This window comes from Pongo abelii, chromosome 10 (genome assembly GCF_028885655.2).
Source record: "Pongo abelii isolate AG06213 chromosome 10, NHGRI_mPonAbe1-v2.0_pri, whole genome shotgun sequence".
In the NCBI taxonomy this organism is placed as follows: domain Eukaryota; kingdom Metazoa; phylum Chordata; class Mammalia; order Primates; family Hominidae; genus Pongo; species Pongo abelii.
In genome coordinates this window covers 104,868,095-104,880,955 of record NC_071995.2, presented here as the reverse complement: position 1 = coordinate 104,880,955, position 12,861 = coordinate 104,868,095, and the positions used below count along the sequence as shown (strand labels likewise).

The 12,861-nt window shown below is 40.4% G+C and overlaps 1 protein-coding gene across 1 annotated transcript; it reads right to left on the bottom strand.

The window, feature by feature from the left end:
* Window positions 1-6,707: 6,707 nt before the first annotated feature.
* LOC100434578 (thyroid receptor-interacting protein 11-like) lies at window positions 6,708-9,223 on the bottom strand. The gene has a single exon (XM_054527578.1). The coding sequence runs from the start codon at window positions 7,805-7,807 to the stop codon at window positions 6,746-6,748; it is 1,062 nt and encodes a 353-aa protein (XP_054383553.1). The 5' UTR covers window positions 7,808-9,223; the 3' UTR covers window positions 6,708-6,745.
* Between the last annotated feature and the right edge of the window lie 3,638 nt (window positions 9,224-12,861).

The following is a 12,861-nucleotide window of genomic DNA, read 5'->3' as shown; positions in this document are numbered from 1 at the left end:
CTTTTGGGCAGGTGTGGAGGGGAAGGGGGATCATAGCATATTGCAGTTGTAGGGACCTTAGAGCCATCTAATCCAACTAATCTTCGTGTTGCTAATCATGAAACAAATCCAGAGAAGCTTAGTACCCTGCCTAACATCACGCAGAAAATTAGAAGACAGCTAGTAACAGAACTAACGACTTCTAACCTCTAGGCCTGGGGCTGTTTACCAACCCACAGAGGCTGTTGACCGCAGCTATCTGACGGCCTCAGCTGAGGTGGGGAGTGGGGGAAGGATTGGATCCAATTTCACATCTCAGTGACTGGTTCTCCCTCTGGCGTGGACAGAGGAGATTCTGTCAGAGGAGATTCTCTGCAGAAGCAGCCACAGTCAGTGACCTGGCTGACCCTGGCTAACCCGCTTTGAAATGCAAGAGAAAGTTGATTAGGGTCTGATTTCTGCCTCCAAGACTGCCCCAACCACTGCCTGAAATTCCTCCATTAATGCCCCTCTTTGGGGATGCCTCTCTAGGGTTTCACTGTTTAGAATGTGCATACCCCTGGGAGTAGTGACACTTTTCCATCTGCTCTGCCTGAGCCCCTCGGGATTCAGCAGGTCCTGAGAGAGGATCAAACAAAACATTTGGGGGTGTGGTGGGGTGGGGTGATGGGAGAGAGTGTAGAAGCGAGGACTTGGGTTATGGAAAACAAACTTTTCTACCCATACTCTGGTGACAGCCAGCTGGCTCTGTGGGCCTGGCCCCTGCCCGGGTGAGGGGGCACTTGCCTTTCTCTCCTGATGGTCTTGACCTGACTTCTAATTTCACCAAGGCAGCCTGGGAAATCCAGGCTCTCCTCAGAATTTCACCTGCCTTTGACTCCTCTCACAGATGTGGGGTAAGGGTTTTGGGGGGCACTGCACCTGGGAGCAGGAGCTGCTGAGAACAGGGGCCCAGGCAGAGGGCCAGGTGCTCCTTCTGGCCATTTCTGGGCATGGAAGGCCTCTTAAGAGTTTTGTGCTTAAGGCTTCAAGTTGGCCCTGGCCGGAGTACACAGCTGGTGCTCAGTGGCTATGATGGCCATGAGAGAGCTTGGGGAGGGAGTCTTTGCAAAGTCAGGGAAAGCCCTCCTCATTCTTGTGTGATTTCAGGGGAAAAGAGGAGCACTACCTGACCCCTAAATTTGCTCCCTCTGTTGGCTCTGCCTTCCCACAAAAGGATTTCTTTGAAAAAATAGGGTCTGACAAAAAATAGCCATCTTCCCATCCTAATGGTGGAGTAGTGCTCCACCGTTGCCTCTCACCCACTCCTCCAGGGAAAGGCAGACTGTTGTCTATTCATTTAGCCCTGCCCCGCCAGTCCATTCTCTGTTAAAAGGCTGTTGTAAGTCTGAACCTCTTGAGAGTGTGAAGAGCTGGTGGGGCAGATCCAAGTGAAGAGAAGGGAGCATTGCAGAGGCCTGGGCAGGGTTCTGCAGCAAACAATGGTGACACTCTAAGGCTACCCACAGCTGGAAGACTCACCTCTCCTAGGAATGGAAGGAGATTTGGAGAGATTGTGGCCATGGAAAGGGCTACAGGGTAAGATCCACGGCCACAGCAGGACACAGAAACTGCACTTCTCACCCTCTGGTCTTTGCTGGTGCTTCCCATGGACTGTGCCCAACAGAAAGCCAGAGGTGAGGGGAGCCCAGGGGATGCAGTCCCCAGGGGTCAGCCTTCTAGGACCAGAGAAAGAACAGAGAATGGACTGGCAGGGCAGGGATAAATGAATAGACAACAGAGTCTTCCCTTTCCTGGAGGAGTGGGTGAGGAGGCAATGGTGGAGCGCTACTCCACCATTAGGATGGGAGACAGGCCAGGCAAGGTGGCTCACGCCTGTAATCCCAGCACTTTGGGAGGTGGAGGTGGGCGGACCATGAGGTTAAGAGATCGAGACCATCCTGGCCAACATGGTGAAACCCTGTCTCTACTAAAAATACAAAAATGAGCAAGGCGTGGTGGCATGTGCCTGTAGTCCCAGCTACTCGGGAGGCTGAGGCGGGAGAATCACTTGAACCTGGGAGGCAGAGGTTGCAGTGAGCCGAGACTGCACCACTGCACTCCAGCCCAGCAACAGAGTGAGACTCCGTCTCAAAAAATAAAAAAATACAAAAAAATAAGGAGTGGGAGACAGAGGCCAATTATGGCGCTACTCCACAGGTAGAGAAAGCCCCCCTTATCTGTGGGTTTGCTTTCCATGATTTCACTTACATCAACCACAGTTCCAGAAATAAATGACTCATGTTTGACATATGGTCAGAAGGTCAATAGCAGTCTAATGCTACGTCACGATGCCTGCGTCATTCGCCTTACTTCATCTCATCATGTAGGCATTTTATCATCTCATGTCTTCACGAGAAGGGTGAGTGCAGAACAAGAAGGTATTTTGAGAGAGAGAGAAGAAAGAGACACACCACATTCACACAACACTTATTATAGTATATTTTACAATTGGTCAATTTTACTTTTAGTTATTGTGGTTAAGCTCTTAACTGTGCCTAATTTATAAGTTAAACTTCATCATAGGTATGTATATATAGGAAAAACATAGTACTGCATATATAGAGTTTGGCACCATCCACAGGAAGGTATTCCCCACAAATAAGAGGGGAAAGACTGTAAATAAAAGTCAGGAATGGAGAAAAAGCCCCTCCCCCATCTATCTATCTATCTATCTATCTATCTATCTATCTATCTATCTATCTATCTATCTATCCATCCATCCGTCTATCTATCATGTATATCTGTCTATAAATTCTAGGAAAAAATCAGACGCCATCTAGAATAGCAGCTAAGTGCAGGCTTTAGAACCAGGCCACTGAGTGCTGGCTGGGCCACTCACCAGCTGTGTGAGTTTGAGCTGTGACTTTACCTCTCCGAGGCTCAGTTTCCTCATTTTGCAATGGTAGCAATGGTGGTTAGGAGTGTTAGATGACTGAATATGTGCAAAGTGTTTAGAACAGTTCCTGGCACATGGTAGGTAGCTATGTCAACAATTCTTTTTTTGTTTGTTTGCTAAAATTTTTTTTTTAATTGTGAATGAAGACATTGCCAACTTACATATATCATTTTTATTTGGAGTATTTTTTCGCCTTGCAGTGGTCCTGAGGAATAAAAAATGCATTAACTTTAGCTCTATAAATAACACAACTTAATATTAAGGTTGGATTGGAAATTTCCCACATTTAGATATTTCACTAAAAATCAAAAGACAATTTATCAGTTTTATGTAGAGAAATCTTAATAAGTATTTAACTTTTTAATAAGTTAAAAGATAAAGACTGGCAAATAATCACAAATGTCAGAACATTAAAGTAGCATTTTTTTCTATAGGAATATATAAAATAAATATCACCTATCCTTACTTGATATTTACAAAATTAAATATATATTTTTGTTGATGGAAGATGTTTTAAATACTTTGATATGTGGAAAACTTCATTATCTTTAAAAATCAGGTTTAAATGCTTTCAAGTTTGATGCATGATAGCATTTTCTAAATAATTCTCATTACTCTTCTGTCCCTGAAGACATAACTTTCCCCTCGCCCCCATCTATTGATTGGATAAGTATTTTGATAGTTTCTATACTCTTTTCAATTAACCATTAAGAGGTTAAAAGGAACCAAAGGCTTTATTTGGGGGAATATTGGACGTTTCAATTGGCTAGTTGGAAAGAAGCCATTCCTTTTTTCCTAAGGTTTTGTTTAGTTTTGTTTTTTCTTCCTTTCCTTTTTTAAAAATCAAGAATGGCAGGAATGAAAATTCAGACAATTTGATCTAATATTATGCTAAAATTAAATTCAATGGCTGGATGAATTTTCTGCTACAGTATAGAGGTTGAAAACCATTAGGAATGTGGTGAAAAACTATGGCAGAGAAGGTGGAATTCAACCACAAATTCTGAGTGGATAGAGAAATAAACAGAAAAATTACTGTAGTTAAAATGTTGCAGTTAAACGCACTGTTAGCAATGTCCTATTGCCAACATTAGAATTATATGCTTCATCACTGTCTGGTTACTAAGACGGTTCTGTGAGCAGGTGGTTCATCTCTGACACAACTAAGTTTCAGAAAAATCGATGCGTTATATCTGGTTTAGATCAGCGAACACTAAGTATGCATACCAGTCAGCTATAGATTCAATGACACAATGGAAACATTAGGTAGTATAGCTGTAGGACAAGGTCACATACTTATTTAAATAGCAGCCATTTAATATCATGCTCTGCGATGTTTAGCTATGCAATCCACCCACAACAGCTTTTAAAATTATGTTAAACTATGGGATGAGAGGAGGACAGGTTGTTTTGGTCGGAGAAGGAAATACTAAAAAATGTCACAAAAGGCATTTCAAATATGATGACATACTACCTAAATACCATGCATATCTTTTTCAAATTAAAAGAGAAAACTTTTTACATATTCTATTTCTTAAAAATAAAGGACCGTGTGTGTGTGTGTGTGTGTGTGTGTTTAACTTAGAAACTAGTATTTCATTTGCTCCACACTGAAATGAAACTCCAATGGCAAGCAGCAAATAATGTAGAATAGTCAGTGAAAGTATCTTTGTTAGGAGCATATAAAAACCAAGGAGTAGGCTGGGTGCAGTGGCTCATGCCTGTAATCACAGCACTCTGGGAGGCTGAGGCAGGTGGATCCCTTGAGGTCAGGAGTTTGAGACCAGCCTGGCCAACATGGTGAAACCCTGTCTCTACTAAAAATACAAAAATTAGCCTGGCATGGTGGCGCACACCTTTAATCCCAGCTACTTGGGAGGCTGAGGCAGGAGAATCGCTTGAACCTGGGAGGCAGAGGTTGCAGTAAGCCGGCACCATGCCATTGCACCCCAGCCTGGGTGACAAGAGTGAAATTCCATCTCAAAAACAAAAAACAAAAATCAAAAAACCCTCCCAAAAAACCAAGGGGTAGCAACTCATAGAGAAATAATAATGGGCAAAAAACCAAGAGGAGGCAGCTTGACAGTTCTAATACAGAACTTGTATGACCACTTCCTTTAAAGTATACTAAATAAAGAATGGCAATATAAATTAGTTATCCAAGGAGATAGGAGACATTCTGAAGCAGCATTCTCAGTTACTTCATTTTTCAGAAAAACAAGTTTCACCCATCAATGTCTAATTAAGACTTCTAGTCTTTCCAAATATATTAGAAAGTACAGTTAATCACAGCAAAACTTGCAAACAACCAAATTTAGTTCTGGCCTGAGCCAGGCCTATTTACACATTTGAATTTGTCTCATTTTCACCTTTCTTTGTTACACAAATGTTTCTGTTTTAAAGGCATATAGAAATTTACAAAATTTGCAAGAAATGTCTTTTTAAATGTACAACTTCAACAACTAATAAAAATGTGAACATCCAGATACAGTTAAGTTTCAAGTCAAGATTTTTTTGTGATGGGTTTATAAAAAATTAAAGAAATACTCTCTTCAGTTTCAGACATCTGGGTACTGGTGCTATCAAAGCAATTTCACTGCCCTCAGTCGCTACTGTGATGAGAACAGTTGAGTCTCAGATTGCTGTACCTCATATATCAGGAAGTGGCATGTTCAGTGATATTGCTAATTATACTTATGTAGATGCAGCTGTATGGTTTAACACTTATATGAAAGCTGTATGAATTTGTGTAAAGAAACATGTAGTTTTAAGATGATGTCTTTAAATAGATATCTTAGCTAAGTGATATATCTGTACTATATACCCAGCAATAAAAAGGAACAAACTAGTGATACATCCAAAAACTTGGATGGATCTCAAGGGAGTTATGCTGAGTGAAAAAATGCCAGTCTCAAGAGGTTACATACTGATTTCATTTATATAACATTCTTGAAATAACAAAATGACCAAGATGGAGAACAGTTAGTGATTGTCAGGGATTCAGGAGAAGGACAGGGAGGTGGCTATGATTATGAGAGGGCAACACAGGGGATGCTTGTGATGGAAATGTTCTGTATCTTGACTGTAGTGGTAGTCACAAGAATCTACACCCAGGGCCGGGTGCAGTGGCTCATGCCTGTAATCCCAGCACTTTGGAAGGCCGAGGTGGGAGGATCACTTGAGCCCAGTAGTTCGACACCAGCTTGGCAACATAGTGAGACCCCATCTCTGTTTAAAACAACAACAACAACAAAAGAATTTACACACATGATGACATGCCACAGGACCAAATACATACTTCGTCTCAGGGCACCAATGACCTTCCAGGGACCATCTTGTTGGGTTGGACTGTTTCCACAAAGTCCTCCAAAGATGATCACTATATGCTTCAGATCAGCTTTCCACACTATGCAGAGAAGGCACTACTAGTATTTTTTTATTCTTCATAAAAAAAAAAACAACTCTTGACAGACCACACTCTCTAGCTTAAATGGGCTTGGAAATCACAGAAGGAAATAGAAAGCTAACATGTAGCTACTAGTATTTTTGTCTGTCTGTATTTTTGTAAATTAAGATAAAAGATAAATCAAATATTCCTAGCTTAAATTAAGTCAAATCAGAAGGAATAAATCAGATGATATAGCAAACACTTCCTCTTGACACCTGCAACTTCTAAAAGCATTAGGACTATTTTTATTAAATTCAGAGAAAGCCTTAACTACAAATAAATACATGACGTTTTCTAAAAGGCCACTTTGTGATAAAATACATACCTATAATGTTCATGGTTTCTTTAAAGTGCTAGATTGTCTCTGGCTTGAGAATCATCTATTGTTTTACAAGGTCTTTCAACACAACTCCAGCGCTGTTGTCAGATAACACTGGCAAAGGTGTAAATGTGGGCCAAACATCTGAGATGTGTTTCAAAAGAAGATGCCGGGGCCCACCAGGTCCAAGTCCAGCTGGGTTAATAAGAGGTACAGCTGCCAAGCAAGGAGCCAAAACCGGATTTACCTCTCGTCTTCTACCCGACCTGGATTCTGCTGTATCTTTAAAACTTTCTGGTGCATTTGTATCTAGTTTTCTCCTTCCTGGTGATTCTAGAGGTTTCATATCATCAACAGAAAGCTTTGGTGGTGGAACAGATGAATGCGATTCTGTTTCTAGAAATTTAACAAAACGTTCTGAAAAAGAACTATTAAGCACAGATTGCTGATTTGGTCTCAAAGGTGTGTTGAGAACACTTTTTGATCCTCCTCCAAGCCACCCAGTCATCCACCTGGTAACACTGCCCTGATCATCAGGAAACAACTGCTCCATCTCCTCCCTTCTGACCCCCAGGATGCTCCCCATCAACCGTAACACTTCATGATGCTGATTTTTTGGCATGTGGAAATGACTGATGAAGAGGTTTCTCATTAGGACTTTGTCCACTTTTCCTTCTAAGCTGTTTGCTAAGTTCACCAATTTCTTTTGTATATCATCCAGCATTTCTTGTCGGAACTCATTTTGTTTTTTGAGTTCTTCAATTTGTTCTTCTTTTAGATCTAACTGTTCTGTAAGTCTTGATGCTGAATCCAATGTAGCATTTGCTTCATCCAAACGTTCCTGTAATGGTATCACTTTTCCTTCCAGACTTTCTGTCTTTTTCTCCCATTCAGCTATAAGCTGTTTTTGCTTTTGTAGTTCAGCAGAATACATAGCTTTTTCCTCTTGTTGGAAATGCTGTAGTACCATCTGCAGGTTGGCCAGTGACAGAGCATACTGCTTTACTTGTTCCTGAGAGGCAGAAAGCAGCAGCGCAGTTTCATCCCTTTGCTTGGAGACTACATTCAATTGTTCTTGCAATGACTCTACCTGCACACTGTCTTGATGACTTGCATTTTCCATTGCATTAGAGGATGAAACTAGCTTTTCCTCCAATACTGTGATTTTCTTTCTTGGTTTAGCCTCTCTATCTTCTGCGGCCAAAGCTTCATTGGTATAAGAACCTTCTGATTCTAAAAGATGATTATGCAGTCTCTATAGCTCCTGGTTTGACTGAAATTCTTGGTCACGTAAACGTTGAACCTCTCTCTGTAGGGCAGTGTTTTCCATTTGTTTTTGTTTCAGGGCCGACATGACTTGGTCTCTCCTGTTGAAACACAGCTGTCTTCTCCTGCACTGATTTAACTGCATTTAAAAACTGTCTCTTTTCCACATTTAGCTGTTCTCGTTCTCTCCTCAAAATATCTCTACCATTTTCTGCAGAAGATAATTTTTTATTTATATCTTTTATTTTATCCTCAAGTTCCTCAATTTTTTTGGTAGACTCCACTTTTTCTGATTGTAGAAGTTGAATAGTTTTTTGCATCTCATAGATTTTAGAGTGATCAATTTCTGTAACTCCAGAGCCACCTTGTAACAGATTTTTGAGTTCTTCAATTCGTTCTTCATAGTCACTTAATTCTTCTCGATGTCATTGACTTATTTCTGTTGGTGTGCATTGTGCAGTACTGATATTTCATGTTGATGTTCATCAATTTCCTGACTTTGGTTCTGTTTCAGTTCCTTAACAATATTTTGTGGTTTGCATGTTTCACTTTGGGCAGAGCTATGTGTTCCTTGTACTTTCAAAGTCTGTGCAATATGCCTCCAATAGCCAACTTCAGACTCAAGCCTTGAAACTTCATTTAAGAGTTGGTTTATTTCTCGTTGGGACAAAATTATATCATCAAAGTCCATGTCATCATCATGGAAAGCTGAAGAATGATGACTAATCACATAAATGAATGAAGCTGCAGTGGTTGCTGGTACATCGCCAGCTGCTGAAGGTACTGACTGAGCAGCTGACCACAGTTTCAGCAACTGATCCTGGAGCGCAATCTGTCTGGCTTTAAGATGTCTGATTTCTACCTCTTTTTGTTGAAGTTGATTTCGGTAACTTGGAGAATGTTGGTTTATTTGAAGCTCTGATGCCTCATATTTCACTTCTAGATCTGTACAAAGTTTCTTAAGCCTTTCATTCTCTGATCTCAAGATTGAACGAATGGCTTCAATTTCCTTTGTCCTAGAATCAGGTAATCTGCTTCCACTTCCTCTGAGCCCTCCATCAGCATAACCTTTGTAAAGTTTGAAATCTGGCCAGTGAGGGAAGCCAGGCTGCCCCCGACTTGACCCAGAGACTGGCCCCATCTGGAGCTGAGGCTCCCAAGCCAGGATGACATCACGGCAACTTTAGTGAACGACCTGGCCCACTCGCAAAAAAAAGGTTTAGTGTCGTGGGACGATCCGACCAAATATCCTTGAACGCCTGCCTTCGCGAGACTAGTCCAAAACACTCAGGATTCGATAACACAAGGTGGGGTTCCCAGGCAACGCTGGCTCTGAGTTCTGCTTAGAAACGCAGAGGCCTGGCCTGGGACTTTACCAGGTGCCCACCTCTAGTGACACAGTCACCCACGCAGGGCTTCTGTTCATTCCCACAAATTGCCGCCGTCCAGATTGGGTCACTTCTTCCTCTGCTCTAGTGAGTTTCTCCAGTTCCGTGGGCAACTTCTGCCAACTCGACACCGCCGCCATGACACCTGCTAACAATTCTGCCAACAATTCATTTTTTTTTTTTAATTTTACTTTAAGTTCTGGGATACATGTGCAGAACGTGCAGGTTTGTTACATAGGTTTACGTGTGCCATGGTGGTTTGCTGCACCCATTAACTTGTCATCTATGTTTTCAACCCAGCATACATTAGGTATTTGTCCTAATGCTCTCCCTCCCCTTCCCCCAACTCCCCCACAGGCCCTGGTGTGTGATGTTCCCCTCCCTGTGTCCATGTATTCTCATTGTTCAACTCCCACTTATGAATGAGGACATGTGGTGTTTGATTTTCTGTTCCTGTGTTAGTTTGCTGAGAATGGTGGTTTCCAGCTTCAGTCATGTCCCTGCAAAGGACATGAATTCATCCTTTTTTATGGCTGCATAGTATTCTGTGGTATATATGTGCCACATTTTCTTTATCCAGTCTATCATTGATGGGCATTTGGGTTGGTTCCAAGTCTTTGCTATTGTGAATAGTGCCACAATAAACATACATGTGCATGTGTCTTTATAGTGAAATAATTTATAATCCTTTGGGTATATACCCAGTAATGGGATTACTGGGTCAAATGGTATTTCTGCTTCTAGATCCTTGAGGAATCACCACACTGTCCTCCACAATGATTGAACTAATTTACACTCCCACCAACAGTGTAAAAGCATTCCTATTTCTCCACACCCTCTCTAGCATCTGTTGTTTCCTGACTTTTTAATGATCACCATTCTCACTGGCGTGAGATGGTATCTCATTGTGGTTTTGTTGCATTTCTCTAATGACCAGTGATGTTTGTTTGTTGTTGGCCACATATGTTTTTTTTTTCATGTTTGTTGGCCACATAAATGTCTTCTTTTGAGAAGTGTTTGTTCATATCCTTTGTCCGTTTTTTCATAGGGTTGTTTTTTTCTTGTAAATTTGTTTAAGTTCCTTGTAGATTCTGGATATTAAACCTTTGTCAGATGGATAGATTGTAAAAATTTTCTCCCATTATGTAGGTTACCTGTTTACTCTGATGATAGTTTCTCTTGCTGAGCAGAAACTCTTTAGTTTCATTAGATCTCATTTGTCAATTTTGACTTTTGTTGCAATTGCTCTTGGTGTTTCAGCCATGAAATCTTTGCCCGTGCCTATGTCCTGAATGGTATTGCCCAGGTTTTCTTCTAGGATTTTTATGGTTTTAGGTTTTAAGTTTCAGTCTTTAATTCATCTTGACTTATTTTTTGTATAAGGTGTAAAGAAGGGGGTCAGTTTCTGTTTTCTGCATATGGCTAGTCAGTTTTCCCAGCACTATTTATTAAATAGGGAATCCTTTCCCCATTGCTTGTTTTTGTCAGGTTTGTCAAAGATCAGATGGTTGTAGATATGTGGTGTTATTTCTGAGGCCTCTGTTCTGTTCCATTGGTCTATATATCTGTTTTTGTACCAGTACTATGCTGTTTTGGTTACTGTAGCCTTGTAGTATAGTTTGAAATCAGGTAGCATGATGCCTCCAGCTTTGTTCTTTTTGCTTAGGGTTGTCTTGGCTATATGGGCTCTTTTTTGGTTTCATATGAAATTTAAAGTAGTTTTTTTCTAATTCTATGAAGAAAGTTAATGGTAGCTTGATGAGAATAGCAGTGAATTTATAAATTACTTTGGTTAGTATGACCATTTTCACAATATTAATTCCTCCTATCCATGAGCATGAATTTTCTTTTTCTGTTTGTTTGTGTCCTCTCTTATTTCCTTGAGCAGTGGTTTGTACTTTTCCTTGAAAAGGTCCTTCACATCCCTTGTAAGTTGTATTACTAGGTATTTTATTCTCTTTGTAGTAATTATGAATGGGAGTTCACTCATTATTTGGCTCTCTATTTGTCTTGTTATTGGTGTATAGCAATGTTTGTAATTTTTGTACATTGACTTTGTATCCTGAGACTTTACCGAAGTTGCTTATCAGCTTAAGGAGTTTTTGGGCTAAGATGATGGGGTTTTCTAAATACACAATCATGTCATCTGCAAACAGAGACAATTTGACTTCCTCTTTTTCTATTTGAATATGCTTTATTTCTTTCTCTTGCCTGATTGCCCTGGCCAGAACTTCCAATACTATGTTGAATAGGAGTGGTGAGAGAGGGCATCCTTGTCTTGTGCTGGCTTTCAAAGGGAATACTTCCAGCTTTTGCCCATTCAGTATATTGGCTATAATTTTGTCATAAATAGCTCTTATTATTTTGAGATATGTTCCATGAATACCTAGTTTATTGAGAGTTTTTAGCATGAAGGGGTGTTGAATTTTATTGAAGGCATTTGCTGCATCTATTGAGATAATCATGTGTTTTTTGTCATTGATTCTGTTTATATGATGGACTACATTTACTGATTTGCATATGTTGAAACAGCCTTGCATCCCAGGGATGAAGCCAACTTGATCGTGGTAGATAAAATTTTTGATGTGCTGCTGGATTTGGTTTGCCAGTATTTTATTGAGGATTTTCGCATTGGTGTTCATCAGGGATATTGGCCTGAAATTTTATTTTTTTGTTGTGTCTCTGCCAGCTTTTGGTATCAGGATGATGCTGGCCTCATAAAATGAGTTAGAGAGGAGTTCCTCTTTTTCTATTGCTTGGAATAGTTTCAAAACGAATGGTACCAGTTCCTTTTTGTAACTCTGGTACAATTCAGCTGTGAATCTGTTTGGTCCTGGGCTTTTTTGGTTGGTAGGATATTAATTACTGCCTCAATTTCAGAACTTGTTATTGGTCTATTCAGGGATTCGACTTCTTCCTGGTTTTGTCTTGGGAGGGCGTATGTGTCTAGGAATTTATCCATTTCTTCTAGATTTTCTAGCTTATTTGCATAGAGGTGTTTATAGTATTCTCTGATGGTAGTTTGTATTTCTGTGGGATCAGTGATGATATCCCCTTTATCATTTTTTATTGTCTCTATTTGATTCTTCTCTCTTTTCTTGTTTATTAGTCTGGCTAGTGATCTATTTTGTTAATCTTTTCAAAAAACCAGCTCCTGGATTCATTGATTTTTTGAAGGGTTTTTTATGTCTCTGTCTCCTTCAGTTTTGCTCTGATCTTAGTTATTTCTTGTCTTCTGCTAGCTTTTGAATTTGTTTGCCCTTGTTTCTCTAGTTCTTTTAATTGTGATGTTAGGGTGCCGATTTTAGATCTTTCCCGCTTTCTGATGTGTGCATTTAGTGCATAAATTTCTCTCTTAACACTGCTTTAGCTGTGTCCCAGAGATTCTGGTATGTTGTCTCATTGTTTTCTCATTGGTTTCAAAGAACTTTATTTCTGCCTTAATTTCCTTATTTACCCAGTAGTCATTCAGGACCAGGCTGTTCAGTTTTCATGTAGTTATGCAGTTTTGAGTGACTTTCTT